We start from the raw sequence: 18,689 nt of genomic DNA, 5'->3' as shown, positions 1-18,689 counted from the left end.
GCATAGATGCTGTCCCCTTCACTTGAGGTCCCCACTGCAGCACCGCTCCCTAGTGGTGGAGTTGGTCAACCACAGGGAGAGGCAAGGGCAACCAGCCCCTACTCCCAAAAATAAGGACACACGGAGGCTGGATCTATTTGACAGAAAAGTTTATTCATCCTCCAGTTTCCAATTAAGGGTGGCGAAGCACCAGGCCCTCTTGGGGAGGTATGAGTTCAGTTTGTAGGGCTCTCTGCCCAAATTCGAGGACTCCCTCCAAAAGCGTGACAAAAAGGAGTTCAGGGCTCTGGTGGAAGAGGGTATGGCTGCTGCCAGGGCAGCCCTTCAGGCAGCCTCCAATGGTGCAGATTCGGCTGCAAGGTCCATGGCCTCTGCAGTATCCATGAGGAGGGCATCGTAGCTCCTGCTGTCTGGGTTGTTCAGCGAGGTGCAGAACTCGTTACAGAACCTTCCGTCTGATGGCAAGGCCCTGTTTGCGGAACAGACGGATGTGAAATTGCACGGCCTGAAAGATTCCCGTACAATGTTTAAGACCCTCAGCCTCTATGTCCCAGCCCTGGCCAGGACAAAGTTTTAGCTGCAGCAGGCTCCCACCCAGGTCACCCACTCTAAATATGTGCCCCCTTATAAAAAGTCAAGGGCCTATAAGAAACGCTTAGGAGCAGTGGAGGTGGTACCAGTGGAGTTCAGACAGACAGGTTTCTACTCCCGCTACCTCCTTATCCCGAAGGCCAAGGGGGGGGCTCAGGCCCATCCTGGACCTGCGAGGCCTGAACCAGTATACTTTAAAGCTCAAGTTTCACATGGTCTCTCTGGCCTCCAACATCCTCTCCCTGGATCCTAGGGACTGGTACGCTGCCCTCGATCTGCAGAATGCGTACTTCCATATTCATATATTCGAGGGACACAAACGTTTCATCAGTTTCACTGTTGGGCAGGAACACCAGTTTACAGTCCTCCCATTTGGCCTATCCGCGGCTCCCAGGCTTCACAAAGTGTATGTCTGTGGTGGCAGCTTACCTCAGATGTCAGGGTTGGGGGGGTCCAGATCTTCCCCTATCTTGATGACTGGCTAGTCAAGGGCAACTTAAGGTTGCAGGTGCAGGACTATGTGGCACTCCTGTCCACGTGCACCACTCTGGGCCTGTTGGTAAACACCACCAAGTCCCCGTTAGTCCCTGTGCAGTGCATAGAGTTTATCAGGGCAGTTCTGGACACGGTGTGGGCCAGGACGTCCCTCCCACCAGACAGGTTCGAGACCCTGAGGGAGCTCATCAGCACAGTCAAAAGGTTCCCCATGACCACAGCCAGAGCATGCCTCCAGCTCCTGGGTCATATGTCTGTGTGCACGTATGTGGTTCGTCACACCAGACTCAGGATGCGGCCCCTCCAGCTCTGGTTGGCCTCAGTATTCTCCCAGTCCAGAGACCAGATGGACAAAGTCCTCTCTGTGATGGTGGTCCTCCCTGGGGAACATGCTTCACGGGGTCCCATTCAGGGGCAGGCCCCCATCCATGGAGCTGGTGTCCGATGCTTCGGACCTGGGGTGGGGAGCCCATATGGGAGACGTTCAGACCCAAGGTTCTGTGGTCCGTATAGGACCTTGCCCTGCATATAAACACCTAGGAGCTCAGGCGGTACGGCTGGCATGCATGGCCTTCTGCTCACACCTGGAGGGCTGGGTGGTCAGGATTCTCACGGATAACACGGCCTCGATGTTCTACATCAACAGGCAGCGCGGGGCCCGTTCCTTAGCCCTCTGCCAGGAAGCCCTTAGGCTGTGGGACTTCTGCATAGCCCACGACATTTACCACCACTTACCGAGTGCCTTCTCCTCTCGGCCCGAGTGGTCACTACACCCAGAGGTGGATTTCCCAAAAGTGGGGCACTCCCCAGGTGGACCTGTTCGTGACACAGCAGAACCGCCAGTGTCCCCGCTTCTGCTCCGGGGGGCATTGGGCGTGGGCGCCATCTCTGATGCCTTCCTCCTATCCTGGTAGGGCCAGGTGCTCTATGCCTTTCCCCCGATCCTGCTGATCGACAAGGTCTCAGAGAAGATAAAAATGGACAGGGCCCAGATCCTCCTGATTGGCCCGGCATGGCCCAGGCAACATTGGTACGGGACTCTCACAAGCCTGGCAGTTGCCCTGCCATGGCTGTTACCGTCCCACCCAGACCTGCTCTTCCAGGACCAGGGCTGCCTCCTCCACCCCAACCTAGCGGCACTCCAACTCACAGAGTTGGCTGCTCAATGGTTAGGTCAGGAAGAAAAGACGTGCTTGGAAGGGGTTCAGCGTGTCCTAGTGGAAAGTAGATGCCCCTCCACACGTCAGGCCTATCTGGCTAAGTGGTCTCGGTTTTCTGGCTGGGTGGCTGATCGGGGCGTTTCGCCTGTGGCTGCTCCGATTCAGCTAATTTTAGACTACCTCCTTCACCTTAGAGCCCAAGGCCTAGCACCCTCGTCTGTCAAGGTGCACTTGGCGGCCATATCGGCCTTCCACCCGCCGGTGCAGGGCCACACAGTGTTCTCCCATGCTATGACTGGCCGACTCCTTAAGGGATTGGATAGTCTATTCCCATACGTTAGGCCCCCAGTCCTTCAGTGGGACCTGAACTTGGTGCTGACCAGGTTGATGGGCCCCCAATTTGAGCCACTAGCTACATGCTCATGGTCACACCTCTCATGGAAGATAGCCTTCCTGGTGGCGATCACGTTGGCGAGTCGGGTCTCGGAGCTCCAGGCCTTGACCTCTGAGCCCCCGTACACGATATTCCATAAGGATAAGGTCCAGCTCCAACCACATCCTTCGTTCCTCCCCAAGGTGATCTCTGCCTACCACATGGGTCAGGACATTTTCCTGCCGGTGCTCTGTCCCACACCCAGTGGGTCCAGTGAGGAGCATTGCCTCCACATGCTGGATGTGAGACGGGCTCTGACCTTTTACCTAGACGGTACAAAGCCATTCAGGAAGTCTTTGCACCTGTTCATCGCCTCAGCCAAGCACATGAGAGGTCGGCTGATCTCTGCTTGGCGGCTCTCCAATTGGATCACCTTGTGTATCTGTACCTGTTGTGACCTGACAGGAGCCCCCCCTGCCAATTGTGAGGGTGCACTCTACTAAGGCGCAAGCCTCGTCAGCTGCATTTGTGGCCCATGTCCCTATCCAGGACATTTGTAGGGCTGCCACAGGGTCTTCGGTTCACACGTTCACCTCACATTGTGCGACCGTCTCCCAGACCAGGGAGGACGCTGGGTTCGGCAGGGCTGTGCTCCGTCCACAGAGTCTGGGAACTCCTACCCACCTCCAACAGATATAGCTTGAAATCACCTATTGTGGAAAGTACATGAGCAATCACTCAAAGAAGAAAGGTGCCGAGGGGGTGATGCAGGCTGGGATCACAGGCCGGCTGGAGGCGGGAGCCGACATCTCGATAGGAAATGAGAGAGGGTCGCTCGGGTGGGGATAAGACAGTTACCTTTTCCGTACCTGGTGTTCTTTGAGATGTGTTGCTCGTGTCCATTCCAGAATAGGTGTACGTGTTCGCCACGTGCACCGGTGCTGGAAGTTTTTCCCCGAGCAGTACCCGTAGGGGAGCGCACCGCACCATGGCAGCACAACTCCAGGGGTCACTAGGGGCGCTCCCCCCCGGGGTGCTGTCTCCCCGCTGCCCATCACGCTTGGGAAGAGCTCTCCCTGAACCCCCACAAAGCTGCCTCATTATCCGCCGCCCAACCCCACCCTAAAACTCCCCTTTGCTGCTGTGTTGACAGATAACTCAACACCAGGTAGTGGGCTGATGAGCTGAGACCCCTGCCCGCCACGCGGACCAATATTGTCTCCCTGTCCCTCCTGTCTGCCTGTTTCCACCTGGTGTCTCTTGGCTTATACCCAGATTGTCGGCTCTTTGGGGCTGGGACCATCCCTTTGTTCTGTGTTTGTACTGCACCTAACACATCTGGGTCCTGGGCAGGAGTGCCAGAACCTGTGTAGAAGTGGGGGGGCCACCGGTGCTGGAACCGTGACTCCACCCCTGCTCCGCCTCTCCCCCTGAGGCCCTGCCCCCTGGTCAGGCCAGAAGCTAGAGTCAGGTCATGGTTAGAGCCACCCAGGATGTCCAAGGTGCTCTAGGGAGCACCAGACCCTCCAGCTTCCCTGGGTTGGGGGACCAGGGGGCCCGAGAGCAGCTCCCAGCCTGCCCCCCAGGCAGGTGGATGGTCCAGGGCTCCCAGGACCACTCTTACTACAGCCCAGCTCTGACTTCCGGCTTGGCCAAGGGGTGGGGCCCCATGGCAAAGGGGGGGCTAAGGGCCACCTCAGCCACCCCCCATTGGGAAAAGCCTGGCACCGCTGGCAGGGGCTGCACTTCACAATGGGGGAGCTGATCGCCTGATCAGCCAGCTCCCCCACCATAAAGCGCAGCCCCTGCCGGAGGCTTCTACACCCAAGTAGAACAGCGGGTGCATGTGGCCCTCTGTGACAGGGTTGGGGAAAACCCCGTCCAGTGCGGGGCAAGTGCACCCCATCACGCTCCTGACCCCACTCTATATGCTCTCCCTTCTTAGTAGGGGAGTGTGGCCCAATGGCCAGAGTCAATAAATGGGCCCCAGTCGGCAGGGCAGTAAGGCCCAGTGGCTACAGTTCGTAAGTTCGCTCCAGTGAGACAGGGTAATACGGCCCAATGGCCAGCGTCAATAGATTCGCCCCTGTTAGCGGTGGAGTAAGGCCTCGTAGCCCCAATCAGTGTGTTCGCCCAGGATGACAAGACAGTGAGGCCTAGCAGCCAGAGTCCGCAGATTTGCCCTTCTTGGCAGGGCAGTGAGGCCTAGTAGCTGAAGTCAGTCGGGAAGGGGGCTGCCACACACAAGGAAGGGGGTGGCAGCCCTGGTAGGGGGCGGTCCAGGCTCTCCCTCTCCACTGGACCCCAGCCCAGGGCCCTGGTAGGGGCACAGGCCCGTGCTGCTGAGTCAGCGGGTAGGCGGTTCCAATTGAAACACCCTGACTCCAAACTCCGGTTCGCTAACCAGGCCACTGTCTAATTCCTTTGGGCTTCTTCCTACGGTATTTCCTGTCTCTGTTGTCTCCAGGTTCCCCAGTCTGTGCTGTCCCTGGCGACTCCTGACGCAGCAGGGTCTCGGGGGAACCTTAGCGTCTGCTTGGGTTACAGCGTTTCCATTTTCCATGGCCTCGGGCTGGGGCTGATCTGGAGCCAACGGAGCACGTCCTTCCTCCCCGGCGGTCAGCCCCAACTGAGCTGAGCTGCTCCCTTTTATACCAGTGCACCTGGAGCATGCCCAATAGAGCAAAGGGGGCTTGGCTTCGTCAACTCACAATGGAGGGTTCACCCTGCCCCGTCACAGCTTCCTGGTTCCGGCGCCCCTGCTCGTGGGCTATGAGTGGGGCACTTCACACTACTGTAATACACCTAATAAAGTACAGTGCCTAGCACTCCGGGGTCCTGATCAAGGATTGGGGCTCTGTAAGACAAGTAATAATTGTCTCTTCCCTTGGCCTGCTGCTTCCTTCATCTCCTCCCCGCCCCGGCATTTACACAATCTCCCCCATGTCTGCTGTCTCCTCCTGCTACCCCCACTCCCGTGGCAAGATTGAATCAAGAAGCCAAAGAGCCTGGGAGCTGGCGGGCAGCACCCATGAGGGGTCTCTGAGAGCAAAGCTCGAAAGCTACGGGTTACCGAGAGACGTTGTCCATAGTGTCACAGACCAAGCAGAGGCCCCACCCGGTCCTTCTGCTCTCACTCCTTCCGCACAACCACCAATCCTGGCTGCAGGATCGAACCCTGGTGCCCCCCAGGTCTAAAAGCACAACTTGCTAGTGCACAACCCACGGGGCTAACTTCTTCAGTGCAGCACCTGCCACCTCTGACCAGACTTCCGGAGAGGGCCAGAAAGTCACGCTGCACAGCTGGGTCACATGTCCAGTTATACAGAATCTCTCGTGTTTTATCCAACTGAGATCAGGCGTCACAGAGAACTCGAAACCAAAACCACACGGAGAAGACCTATGGGAGCTTGTCACAGGCTAGCTAACCCTTGAGGACTTGGGCCCTGTGACAGATCAGTGGCCCTCCCAGGTGATCGGCTAGGAACCAGATGGTCTTGTTTCTCTGGTAGACTCTGGAGAAGGGGAACTCCCTGGCAGATGGTCCAGAGGAGGATTGAGTAGAGGGCAGGGAGTCCCGCTGGCCCCTGTGACTGGCCCTGGAAGAAGGGAGAGTCCCAGAGGGGAAAAGCCCCGAGAGTCAGCGGCCTCTGTAGGAGAGTGGGAAAGAACTGACCCTGGAGCCCAGGAAAGGGAAAAGAACTTTTGTTTATGTTTTCTTGGGACTATTAACTAAGTTTGCTACCAACACCTCACTGAGTGGTGCCAAGAAAGCCTCCTGCCTGGGGCACGGGTCACAGGTGCGGACCCCCTCAGTGCTCTGAGGCTGGAGCACCCACGGGGAAAAAATAGTGGGTGCTCAGCACCCACCAGCAGCTGCACCGATCAGCTCCTCCCCTTCCCTCCCAGCTTTTCCCACCCCCCTCAGCTCCTCCTCTTCCCTCCCAGTGCCTCCCACCCATCTATCAGCCCCTCCCACACCCTCCCAGCTCCTCCCACCCTCTATCAGCTCCTCCCCTTCCCTCCCAGCTCCTCTCGCCCGCCGATCAGCTCCTCCCCCTCCCCCCGTGCCTCCCGCCCTTCGATCAATTCCTCCCACTCCTTCCCAGCTCCTCCCACCCTGATCAGCTCCTCTCCTTCCCTCCCAGCTCCTCCCACCTGCCAATCAGCTCCTCTCCCGCTCCCCCCAGCGCCTCCCGCGATCAGATGTTCAGTGGTGTACAGTAGGTGGTGGGACACAGGTGGTGGGTGAACCACTGGTTTGGGGAGGCTAGTCCCAGTCCTGGTCCACCCCTTCCTGCTGAGGTGCTGCCCCTCCCACACCCTTCCCCTCCAAACCCCGACTCCCGCACAGCAGCCAGCCCCCCGCCCCCAACCCCAGAGCACCGGGCGGGTGGCCCCCTGCAGCACTGGGCTCGTGGGCAGCGCGTGGCCTTGCCCCACTCCCCAGAGCATCGGGCAGGCATGTGGCCCCCAGCCGCAGAGCACAGGGCAGGCAGGCGGGTGGCACGCAGACCCTCTGTCAAGGTTCCTTCCCGCTCAGAACTCTAGGGTACAGATGTGGGGACCTGCATGAAAACCTCCTAAGCTTACTTTTACCAGCTTAGGTTAAAACTTCCCCAAGGTACAAACTATTTTACCCTTTGCCCTTGGACTTCCACTGCCACCGCCAAACTTTATCTGGGTTCCTGAAAAAACGTAGTTTGGAAACATCTTTCCCCCCAAAATTCTCCCAACCCTTGCACCCCACTTCCTGGGGAAGGTTTGGTAAAAATCCTCACCAATTTGCATAGGTGACCACAGACCCAAACCCTTGGATCTTAGAACAATGAAAAAGCATTTAGTTTCCTTACAAGAAGACTTTTAATAGAAGTAAAAAGGAATCACCTCTGTAAAATCAGGATTCATAGATATTAAGGTCAGAAGGGACCATTATGATCATCTAGTCTGACCTCCTGCACAACGCAGGCCACAGAATTTCACCCACCACTCCTGCGAAAAACCTCTCACCTATGTCTGTGCTACTGAAGTCCTCAAATCGTGGTTTAAAGACTTCAAGGAGCAGAGAATCCTCCAGCAAGTGACCCGTGCCCCATGCTACAGAGGAAGGCGAAAAACCTCCAGGGCCTCTTCCAATCTGCCCTGGAGGAAAATTCCTTCCCCACCCCAAATATGGCAATCAGCTAAACCCTGAGCATGTGGGCAAGATTCATCAGCCAGATACTACAGAAAATTCTTTCCTGGGTAACTCAGATCCCATCCCATCTAATATCCCATCACAGGCCATTGGGCCTATTTACCATGAATATTTAATTACCAAAACCATGTTATCCCATTATACCATCTCCTCCATAAACTTATAAAGTTTAATCTTAAATGGATGGTAGACACCTTACAGGGTAATTAGGTTCAAAACATAGAGAATCCCTCTAGGCAAAACCTTAAGTTACAAAAAAGACACACAGACAGGAATATTCACTCTATTCAGCACAGCTATTTTCTCAGCCATTTAAAGAAATCATAATCTAACACATAGCTAGCTAGATTACTTACTAAATTCTAAGACTCCATTCCTGTTCTGTCCCCGGCCAAAGCATCACACAGACAGACACAGACACTTTGTTTTTCTCCCTCCTCCCAGCTTTTGAAAGTATCTTGTCTCTTCGTTGGTCATTTTGGTCAGGTGCCAGTGAGGTTACCTTTAGCTTCTTAACCCTTTACAGGTGAGAGGATTTTTCCTCTGGCCAGGAGGGATTTTAAAGGGGTTTACCCTTCCCTTTATATTTATGACACCCTCCCTTCCCAGCACTGGAGTGGCTGGTAGCTCGTAGTCCCCCCTGCCCTGGAGCACTGGGCAGCGCGGCCCCAGTGCCAGGAGCCCCCCCCAGCACTGGGCAGCCCCAGCTACCCCATGTCCCAGCTGCCCCAGCCGGCTTCCCTTCCCGGAACAGGAGCAGGGCTGGGAAGAGGCGTTTTAAATGAGTGCAAATAGTGGATTCTCTGTAACTTGATGTCTTTAAACCCTGATTTGAGGACTTCGGTAACTCAGCCAGAGGTGAGGTCTGTTACAGGAGTGAGTGGGTGAGGTTCTGTGGCCTGCGATGATGCAGGAGGTCAGACTGGGTGATCACCATGGACCCTTCTGGCCTTAAAGTCTGTGAGTCTATGTCAAGGCTGGGGGAGGGGCTGGTCATTTTCCTGACTAACCGTTTTTAAACGGGGAACCGGCGCCTTGGGGAAAGCGGAGGCCTCGCCGGGAACGCGGCGGGTTTGGCCCCTTTCTCAACTGGAAGCCTTTTAAAACAACTTTTGGGAGGAAATGGGGCCTGGGGGTGTGTTCCAAAGGCTAACGTCCGCCGGGCCGCTCGCCAGCAACGTTTCACTTGAAGCTTTAACTGGAGTTTTAAACACATTCTTTAAAAGGGTCGAAATCAGAAGGAAACATTTTGATTGGCCCGAATGTGGAGCGAGGGGGTCGACCTCCCTCCAGGGTTGTTCCACGCCGAGTGGCAGCATCAGCCACTGGGCCATGGAGGCTGGGAGAGCCAGGCCCAGGTGAGGTGTGAATGGGGAGGATGGGACACACAGAACCCCTGGGGGTTTGGGGCAGGTGGGAAATGGACAACGGATGCTGGTGTGGAAGAAGCCGATGCCAGAGCTAAGCGTGGACTTTTTGTGTCATTGGGATGGATTAAGCTTCGGACTCTGGGTTCTCCTAAGCTGGTCCTGATATTAAACCAGCCCCCAGCTGGGGTATCGTTCACCAGGGAAAGCCTCTGGGTGTTTTAAAGGGCCCTAAAGAGAGGAAAAACGGGGGGAGCCTGCCGAGAGAAGGTGCTCAGGTAGCAGCCATCCTGTTACAAAGATTGTGAGGCGCCGATCCTCAGAGGTACCCAACTCCCATTGGATTTACAGGGCTGACTCAGCGTCGCTGATCAGAAAGCTCGAGAGGGGCTGTGAGTGCGGTGGATAAGCACCGAAGGAAAATCCCAGGGGCTAACTGGCTCTTGAAGCTAGCAGAGAAAAGCGACCAATGGCTGGAAGCTGAAGCCAGACAAATTTGACTTAGGAAGAAATTTTTTAGCAGGTAATTGACCATCGGAGCAAACTCCCAAGGGCCGTGGTGAAGTCTCTATCTTTAGTAAAAAGAAAAGGAGGACTTGTGGCACCTTAGAGACTAACCAATTTATTTGAGCATGAGCTTTTGTGAGCTCAAATAAATTGGTTAGTCTCTAAGGTGCCACAAGTCCTCCTTTTCTTTTTGCGAATACAGACTAACCCGGCTGTTACTCTGAAATCTATCTTTAGTCAATCACAAGTGATTGGGCTGAACGCAGGGGAATGATCCTGTGCTATACAGGAGGTCAGACTGGATGGGCTAATGGTTCCTTTTAGCCTTACACTCTACAGATCTCCAAGACAAAGCTAGGGAAACGACGGTCCTGCTGTGCGCGCGGATGGGGCTAGGCCCCAGAAACTGGATGCCAGTAAATTTACAGGCCTCCTGAGGTCCTAGATCAGGGGTCTCAAACACGTGGCCCATGGGGTTATTTTCTGCAGCAAGCCAGCTCCCCGGTTCCCCCCCGCCCCTCCCCAGTGCTTACCTAGAGCGGCTCCAGCCTGGTGCGCACCGGGGGGGGGCGGGGCAGGGCAGGGCGGGGCAGGGCAGGGCAGGGCAGGCTCCCTCCCTCCCGCCCCCGCACCGGAAAGTGGCCGGAACCTGGGGGAGGGAGGGGCACAGGGGTCTGTGTGTTGCCCTGGTCGTGCCTCCAGGTACCTCCCCTGAAGCTCCCATTGGCCGTGGTTCCCTGTTCCCAGCCAATGGGAGCTGCGGGGGCGGTGCTTGGAGGCACGGTCAGGCAACACACAGACCCCCCCCCCCAGTTCCAGCCACTTCCCGGAGTGGCGTGGGGGCAGGGCAGGCAAGTGGGGAGCCTGCCCTGCCCCTGGTGTGTGCCAGGCCGGAGCCCACCCCCTGAACCCCCTGCCCTGAGCCCCCTGCTGCACCCCTCCTGCACCCTGATACCTGTCGCACCCCACAGCCCTCCTGCTCCCCAACCCCCTGCCCTGAGCCCCCTGCTGCACCCTGCACCCCTCCTGCACCCCAACCCCCTGCCACACCCCGCACGTCTCCTGCACCCTACCCCCTGCCCTGAGCCCCCTGCCGCACCCTGCACCCCTCCTGCACCCCGACCCCCTGCCCTGAGCCCCCTGCTGCAACCTGCACCCATGGGGGCAGGGAGGGGGCGGAGTTGGGGTGGGGATTTCGGGGAAGGGGTTGGAATGGGGGCAGGGCCAGGGCAGTGGGGGCGGGGGGTCAGTGATGCGGCCCTCAGGCCAATGTACTAGTCCTCATGTTGCCCTCGTGGTCATTTGAGTTTGAGACTCCTGTCCTAGATGATGCTTGTGACGTTGCACCCCATAATGCTTTATAGAAATATGCTTATGTGTGCAAATATGACATAACTGGAATATGTTTTATGCTAGATATGCCATGTAACATATCTTTGCAAAGGTTATATTCTACTGACTGTATCCATCCTATTCGTATGCATGGATCATTTTTATATCTGAAGTTATGAGCTCTATGCTTGCATTTAAAATGTTTGCTGTAGGAAGCACATAAGGCAGATTTGGTTAACAGCTTGTGAAGGCTTATTCAAGTAATGAGGAGTACTTAGCTAACAATGGACCTTGGGAGAGGCCAATCCACATTTGAGCTTTCCTGGGAATGCTCAAACTAACATGAAACAATGGTGCTGGCCTGCAAAAAGCTGAATCATTCATAGACATGTGACTTGCCCAGGTGACTGCAAAACTCCATCTTGTTGATGAGATTTTACACAGGAGAAGAGAGGGGTTTCCACCCACAAGAGAGAGACTATATAAGCCGCTGGAAACCCCTCCATTTTGTCTTCAGCTGGTTCAAGAGATAGCCTCTCCACCCCAAAGAGATGCCTAAAAGAAACTGGAACAAAGGACAGTAACTACGGGGTTGTGAGTGATTGCTGGACCCAGTCTAGGAAAGAGGCTAGTCTGTCAAAGAAGTTTATTGGAACATCTCTGATGGTGAGATTTACCTGCATTTAGTTTCCTACTGTATTAGGCTTAGACTTGTGTGTTTTTGTTTTATTTTGCTTGGTAATTTACTTTGTTCTGTCTGTTATTACTTGGAACCACTTAAATCGTACTCTTGATATACTTAATAAAATCACTTTTTACTTATTAATTAACCCGGAGCAAATATTAATATCTGGGGGAGTGAACAGCTGTGCATATCTCTCTATCAGTGTTATAGAGGGTGAACAATTTATGAGTTTACCCTGTATAAGCTTTATAGAGAGTAAAACAGATTTATTTGGTGTTTGGACCCCATGGGGAGCTGTATATTTGAGTGCTGGAGACAGGAACACTCCTTAAGCTGTTTTCAGTTAAGCCTGCAGCTTGTGGGGGACGTGGTTCAGACCTGGGTCTGTGTTTGTAGCAGGCTACTGTGTCTAGCTCAACAAGGCAAGGTACTGAAGTCCCAAGCTGGCAGGGAAAACGGGCTCAGAGGTAGTCCTAGCACATCAGGTGGCAGTCACAAGGGCATCTCTGTGACCCAACCCGTCACAGTGCTTCCAAGTTCTGTGCAGTCCCAGTATTCCTTGGCCTCCACTGCAGCAATGGAGATGCTCGGTGAAGCACTGTGCCTTGCAGGAAAAGAAAGGATAAACTAAGCGAGACCCAAAGCTGAGTCTCCATGAATGAGATCAGAGTGTGTGTGTGTCCCTGTGCCCGGAGCAATGCCTGCAGAATGACTGCTGGACTCTCCGCCCTGCAGGGGGGCTTAGGTTACAGAGAGTATGACCATTTCACAGCTTGGTTTTGTTTTAGAAATATCAGACTTAATGGGTCTTTTCTTCCTTGCTTTTCTTGAAGCCGCCCTTGGAAGAGCTACGGAAGCAGATATTTTCTTAGCCCTTCAGCCAAGGAGCAAGGGCTGGGGGATCTGCAAGTTAGAGCTTTACAAAGAACCTTCAACAAAGACATCTTTTCTCCCTACGGTGGCTCAGGTGTTTGAGTTAAATGAGTGTTTAATGAAAAACAATCCAAGGTTTCAAAGAGCCTAAAACCAAATCTGATCCTGTCTCAGTTAATCAGATGCCATTTCCCTGGTCACAAACCATACAGCTTTTCAGGAAAAACAGGGCAGGGGAGAGGTGGCTCTCAGGGATGTGCCCAAAGGACTGACTCATCGACTGCGTTAAAGCAACAAGAGACAGACACAGAAGTAAGCAGGAAATTCTGCGCCTCACCGGCTGGATACTGAAACCTGGCGAGAGGATTCCCGTGACTGGCATGTTAAAAATCCGTGGTTAGAACCTATTGAGGAAGGTTCAGGAGCGCAAAGGGGGAAGGAATGTCAAAAATGGCATTACTTGTTTCTGAGTCACTGGCAACTCGGAAGCAAATGATCTTAAATGCTTAAGGATCAATGTCCTAAAAGGTAACACACAAGACGGACTACTATTGGGGTTGGCTAGAGATGCCCCAAACCATTTGATTTGTTTGGTTACAATTTTGACAGAGATCCATGTTTATTTTAAACTAGTTTTAGATTTTCATTTGTTTGAATGTTCAGAGTTGCAGGAAATTATGATGGGGTGGGGGTGGGGGAGAGAGTCAGACAATTACTTAACATCAGTACATACTGAGATTCAAAAAGTTAATGCTTTAGAAACCATTAAAAGACAAGTTATCAACATCACATGTCAAAATATACAAAGTAACTATCTCTTAGTCAACAACTCATACCTTACTATTATTCACTAGTCTATTTATAAGAACATAAGAACGGCCATACTGGGTGAGACCAACAGTCCATCTAGCCCAGTGTCCTGTCTTCTGATCTTTGGCTGGGAGCTGCAGGGGTGGTGCCTGCGGACAGGGCAGTGCACAGAGCCGCCTGGCTACACCCCTGCATAGGAGCCGGAGGAGGGACATGCTACTGCTTCCAGGAGCTGCTTTAGGTAAGCGCCGCCTGGAGCCTGCACCCCTGACCCCCTCCTGTGACCCAACCCCCTGCCCTAGCCCTGATCCATCTCCTGCACCCCAAGCCCCTGCCCAAGCCTGGAGCCCCCTCCTGCACCCTGAACTCCTCATTTCTGGCCCCACCCCAGAGCCTGCACCCCTAGCCGGAGCCCTCACCCCTCCCACACCCCAACCCCAATTTCGTGAGCATTCATGGCCCTTGGGCCAAATATTTTGCCCTCCCCTGTTCTAGAGCCTAATGTACAGTGCTGAGCACAACAGGATCCTGGCGCGGGGGCTGATTTAAGGAAATGGTTCTTAAGCTTGCTAGGATTAAAGGCTTGTCATGTTAGCACGAGGCCCAGTGGCAGGGGCTGGGGGGGAGGGAAGGGAAGTTATGCTGATGGCTGGGAGGTAGCTGAATACTGTAAATCTAAGGAGATGACCTGTCCTAGGTCAGATATTTTGCACTCTCCTCATCTACCAGCGGATAACCATGAAGTGCTCCAGTACACCACAGGATTCTGCGAGACGGGAGTGTTGGGGGCCTTTAGCAATTAAGTTGCCATGCAATGACTAAGCAGTTAGACCGCATTTACATACAGGAATTAAGAAATATGTGATGCAAATCATGAATATTAATGCTTAATATTGTGGAATTCCCAAAAGCTTCATATGGATCAAGTCAGCTAATGACCTTATTATAATCAGGGTTAAGGATCAAATACGGTTCATAGCCATGCTGTTACCACAAGGAAGGGTATAAAATACCACCCCCCACTTCCCATTTCTTTGGCTTCGTCGGATCCCAGAAACAGTGTAAACGGAATCAGGACCTTCCTTCTGGTTGGCACTGCTTTCTTCCCCTTCCATCTCTGCTTCCAGCGGTCCCCGTAAGCTGTAAGTATGCACAATGCCAGAACCTACTTTACTGTGCTTATTCTAACCGTTGTGTGTATAGATCCTTGCCCAGGATATTGTGTGTATTAAATACCGTTTCTGGGTGTGTTTCACCAGCTGCCATCTTCTCAGTTAACTGTAAAGTAAGAAGAACAGGAGTCCTTGTGGCACCTTAGAGACTAACAAATTTATTAGAGCATAAGCTTCTCTGTATACAGAGAAGGTGGAAGTTGCCATACATAAATTTTTTTTTTTTTTTTTTTTTTTTATGTATGGCAACTTCCACCTTCTCTGTATACAGAGAAGCTTATGCTCTAATAAATTTGTTAGTCTCTAAGGTGCCACAAGGACTCCTGTTCTTTTTGCAGATACAGACTAACACGGCTGCTACTCTGAAACTATAAAGTAGCCGCACAGGACAAGAACCTGCCATTTGTGATAGGGGCAGGTCACCCCCCAATACACAACCCGGTCAGTGTAATCACTGTTCAGGCTGTCAGAGGAGAGATAAGAGAGAGTTCTGCCTGGCCAACCCTGCTTTGAACCATGTGACCCTAGAAACCACTGTGGCTCTGTCTCTGTCCCTTTGCCCTGAGTTCCTGGTGCGTGTGTCTCTCTCTGCAAAGGCCGGTTCTTCACCCAGCCAGCTGGCACCTATCCCCTCGGTTCTCCAGGTGGGGCCTTTGCCCGACTTCCCTGCAGAGACATGGGAAAAAATCCACTTCCTCTTGCTTGTTGGTTGCTAGCCCGTTGTCTTTCCAGCTTCTTCATTGATCTGGGTCGGTTTCAGCCAGGCCTTTACTGACCCATTGGTTCCATCCCAGACAGCGGCATGACCTGACACCCCGAGTCTCTGGCTCTGCCCCAAGAACTGTTTATAGGCCATGTACATTACAGAGCAATGTAAAGCAAAGAGGGAAACTGAGGAATGCCTACACATATTACCAAAATTCCCTCTCCAATAGAGCAGGGCCAACTGACACCAGCTGGGGACCAGGGCCCTCTGACTGCAATGCAGCGATCCTGCTTTACACCATGTGGGGGTCTGGTCCCACATTTCCTTGATGGGGACATGTATTGACCACAGAGACCTCATAAAGTTTTCCTCAGGGTGGTGTGAGACATGCCAGCCCAGGGAGGTAACTTGCCCAGGTTTGAGCCGAGCAGTGACTCACCTGCCCCACACTGCTGTCTGGCCGAGAGCAGGAGGAAGTTCTCAAAGCCCCTGTTCAGCTCCCCACCCTGTTCCCTGCCCCCAGATCCCAGTGTCTGTGACCAGCAGCTCCCGCCCTACAGCCACTCCTGGTCTGCCAGGGGCCAAACAGAGCAGGGCTGGGAGCCTGTCGCACCAGGAGCAGGTGTGAGCATCTGTCAACAGAGACACAGACCCTTCACTGCCTACCATGGAGCCCCAGGTGAGCCCCACCTTTCCCCCACCACCCTTATCCCATGGAGCCCAGGGGAGCCCCCTGACCCACACCTACCCCACCCCATGGAGCCTCAGGGGAGTCCCCCCTCTGTCCTCTAACTACTCCTTCCCCTTGGACCCCCAGGTGAGCACCCCCATCCTCCAACACTCCTGCCCCATAGAGCCCTGGGGGAGTCTCCTCTGCTCCCCACCTTCCCTGCCCCATGAAGCCCCAGGGGAGTGCTCCCTCCCCCCACCTTCTCCTGCCCATGGAAACCCTGATGATTCCCCCCATGCCCCACTGTTTACTGACCTATTGAGCCCCATGGGGGTATCCCTTGCCCCCTCTCCTGTCAGTAGCCCAGCAGGGGCTAGTGGATGTGGGTCAAGGGGCTCTGGGTTGTGCCCAGGGCTCAGGGGTGCTGACGCTGTGGGGTTCTGTTCAGGTGCAGGGACAGATGCCCAGGGCTGGACTCCTGCTGCTGCCCCTTCTCCTCTGCTTCGGGCCAGAGACCGCTGGGACCATTGACCTGGCCGCGCTCAAAAAAATCGTGGACCATGTGAACAAGTGAGTGACCAGCCTGGGGTTTGTCTCTGTCCTTCCCTGCCTCTGTAGCCCAGCTGCGAAGGGCAGCAGAGAATGGCCCTGGTTCAATCCCACCGGTTCGTAGGGATGCCCAGCAAGGTCAGGGGGGCCCCAGTGGGCCCGGCTCTGCCCAGACCCCACCTGAGAGCAGGGGTCTGCTATTGTGCCAGGCACTAGAGACACCGAACTGAGGGCAGAGAGCACCCAGCATGCCAGGGATGCACTGACCCCTGCATTAGATCACACACCGGGTCGATGCTAGGGGCAATTCTGGGGGCGAGGGGGGTGACGGAGCCCACAGCTGGGAGGGGCGATTCTGGGGCTGCAGGGGTAGGTGGAGTCCAGAGCTGGGTTGGTTTTTCAGGCCTATTCCCCTTTCTCTCCCTTTCACTTGGCATCTCTTGGCTCAGTCCCAGGAGCCTGGTGCCCCCTGACCCCTCTGTCTCCTGCCCTCTTTCAGTAACGGCGGAGTCAACAAGCAATACGCCTTTGCTGCCACACTGCCCCATGCCACCTGCAGCGACCCCCAGGATGTGGCCACCTATCTGCCCATGACCCAGCTAGCAGACATGAGAAAGACGATTGGCCTTTTTGGTGCCTTGTATAACCCGCCCAGCGGGAACATCGTGGCCGTCCGGCCAAAGGAAGTGACTACACAGAGTAGGAAATTCACGGAGCACAGCGAGTGGCGTCTTCTCTCCGGCCCAAACAGCCTTGTGGCCCAGCTCATGGCCAGGACCTACGGCCAGAACAGCTGCCTGATCTTATTCACCTTCAACTCGCCCTGCTCCACCAAGTGTCTGCGTGAGGCCGGGCACTCCAACATCGTGCAGATGACCAGCGCTGCCTTCTTGGCCATCGACAACAACTACAAGGCCTTCGTGTTCCAGAAGATCTTCAGCTATGACTTGAGGCCTGTCGTGACCCGCCAGGACCTGCTGCAGGCCTGGCACCGGCTGCGCCATGTGCCCCTGCTGCGCTGCGACAACGGCTGCGAGGACTGCGCTGCAACAGACCCTGAAAACAACCCCTGCCTGGCTGGGAAGAGGTAGATGACAGAGCGGAGCCGGGAGCCACATGCGGCTCTTTGTGCCACTGGCCTCCCTCACTGCCCATGCGCTTCTGGCTCGCTGAGTGTAACAGAAACACGTCCCAACCGGGCACTAAGCTGCAATCCAGAACCCCATTCCAGTGTGTTCTCCAATCTAGAACCCCAACCCACAGGAGTGCTCTGATCTAGAACCCTATTCCCAGGCATGCACTGGCTTAGAACGTGATTCACAGGTATGTGCCAACCTAGAACCCCTTCCAGAGTGTGTTCCCATCTAGAACCCCATGCATGGATGTGCTAAAATCAGCCATTTAGAGCCCCATTGCTGGGAGTGCTCCAATGCCATCTCTGGTTGTGCTCCAGCATAGAACTCCATCCCTGGGTGTGCTCCAATCTGTGATCTAGAAGCCCGTCCCTCACCCCAAGTGTGCACCAACCCAGAATTGCCACCCCCACAGTGGGCCTCAAGCTCCGTTCTAAACTTTCATCCCCCACAGTGCGTCAAGCTCCAGTCGAGAACATGGCCCCCATCCCTGGGTGTCTCTGAGCTGCAGTCTAGAACCCACATTCACCCAGTGAGCTCAGAACTCTGATCTAGAACCCAGCCTCCATCCCTGCACAAGGCCCAGGGGAGGGGGCACTGGATGGGAGCAGGGCACACTGTGCCTGGTGACAGTATGATGGGGCTGGATCAGAGGGGGAAGCCCCTTACACAGATGGTAGTGGGGGGATTCCTGGGTATGAGCCATAGCCAGAGTGGGGCAGTGGGGATCTCGGAGCGCGGGGCTCCGTCAGTGCGGGGCTGCTTTTGGGGTTGTTCCATTCTGTAGGTAATGCTTTTTGCTGATTCTCTGATGTGCGATTGCCGCCAATGAAGCTTCTGAGCATCCTGGTGCCTCACGTCTCTGTCCATGCGTCTGGGTCTCCCATCTCTGTCCGTGCGTCGGGGGTTTCACATCGTCCCTAGAGGTGCTGGGTCCCCACGGGCAGCATCTCGTCAAGCCTGGCTCCCAGCTGGCAGCCTGCAAGGCAGATTGGGTTTTACTGGGTCCAGAACCCCCATCCCTTGCTCCTTGGGTGGGGATCCCCTGAGCAGACAATCCCGATACCCC

At 54.7% G+C, this 18,689-nt stretch overlaps 1 protein-coding gene and 1 long non-coding RNA gene across 4 annotated transcripts; one reads left to right on the top strand and one right to left on the bottom strand.

The window, feature by feature from the left end:
* Nucleotides 1–132: 132 nt before the first annotated feature.
* On the bottom strand, nucleotides 133–10,260 carry LOC311511947. 3 transcript variants are annotated; one of them, XR_014709372.1, is made up of 4 exons: nucleotides 10,224–10,260; nucleotides 1,822–2,030; nucleotides 1,021–1,144; nucleotides 133–469 (listed from the first exon to the last, which is right to left on the bottom strand). It is a non-coding gene; the product is annotated as an uncharacterized lncRNA (long non-coding RNA). The 3 variants fall into 3 exon arrangements; XR_014709373.1 differs by lacking the exon at nucleotides 10,224–10,260 and adding an exon at nucleotides 3,213–3,332; XR_014709374.1 differs by lacking the exon at nucleotides 10,224–10,260 and having other exon boundaries at nucleotides 1,822–3,325.
* A 1,268-nt stretch (nucleotides 10,261–11,528) lies between these two features.
* LOC311511941 (uncharacterized protein) lies at nucleotides 11,529–18,466 on the top strand. Its single transcript, XM_084612909.1, has 7 exons — nucleotides 11,529–11,688; nucleotides 12,541–13,108; nucleotides 13,435–13,631; nucleotides 14,344–14,532; nucleotides 15,792–15,947; nucleotides 16,387–16,508; nucleotides 16,987–18,466. The coding sequence occupies exons 5-7, from the start codon at nucleotides 15,936–15,938 to the stop codon at nucleotides 17,576–17,578; spliced, it is 726 nt and encodes a 241-aa protein (XP_084469035.1). The 5' UTR covers nucleotides 11,529–11,688; nucleotides 12,541–13,108; nucleotides 13,435–13,631; nucleotides 14,344–14,532; nucleotides 15,792–15,935; the 3' UTR covers nucleotides 17,579–18,466.
* Nucleotides 18,467–18,689: the final 223 nt, after the last annotated feature.

This window comes from Lepidochelys olivacea, assembly GCF_965140295.1.
Source record: "Lepidochelys olivacea isolate rLepOli2 genome assembly, chromosome: 23".
Taxonomy (NCBI): domain Eukaryota; kingdom Metazoa; phylum Chordata; order Testudines; family Cheloniidae; genus Lepidochelys; species Lepidochelys olivacea.
This window is presented reverse-complemented; position numbering and strand designations above follow the sequence as displayed.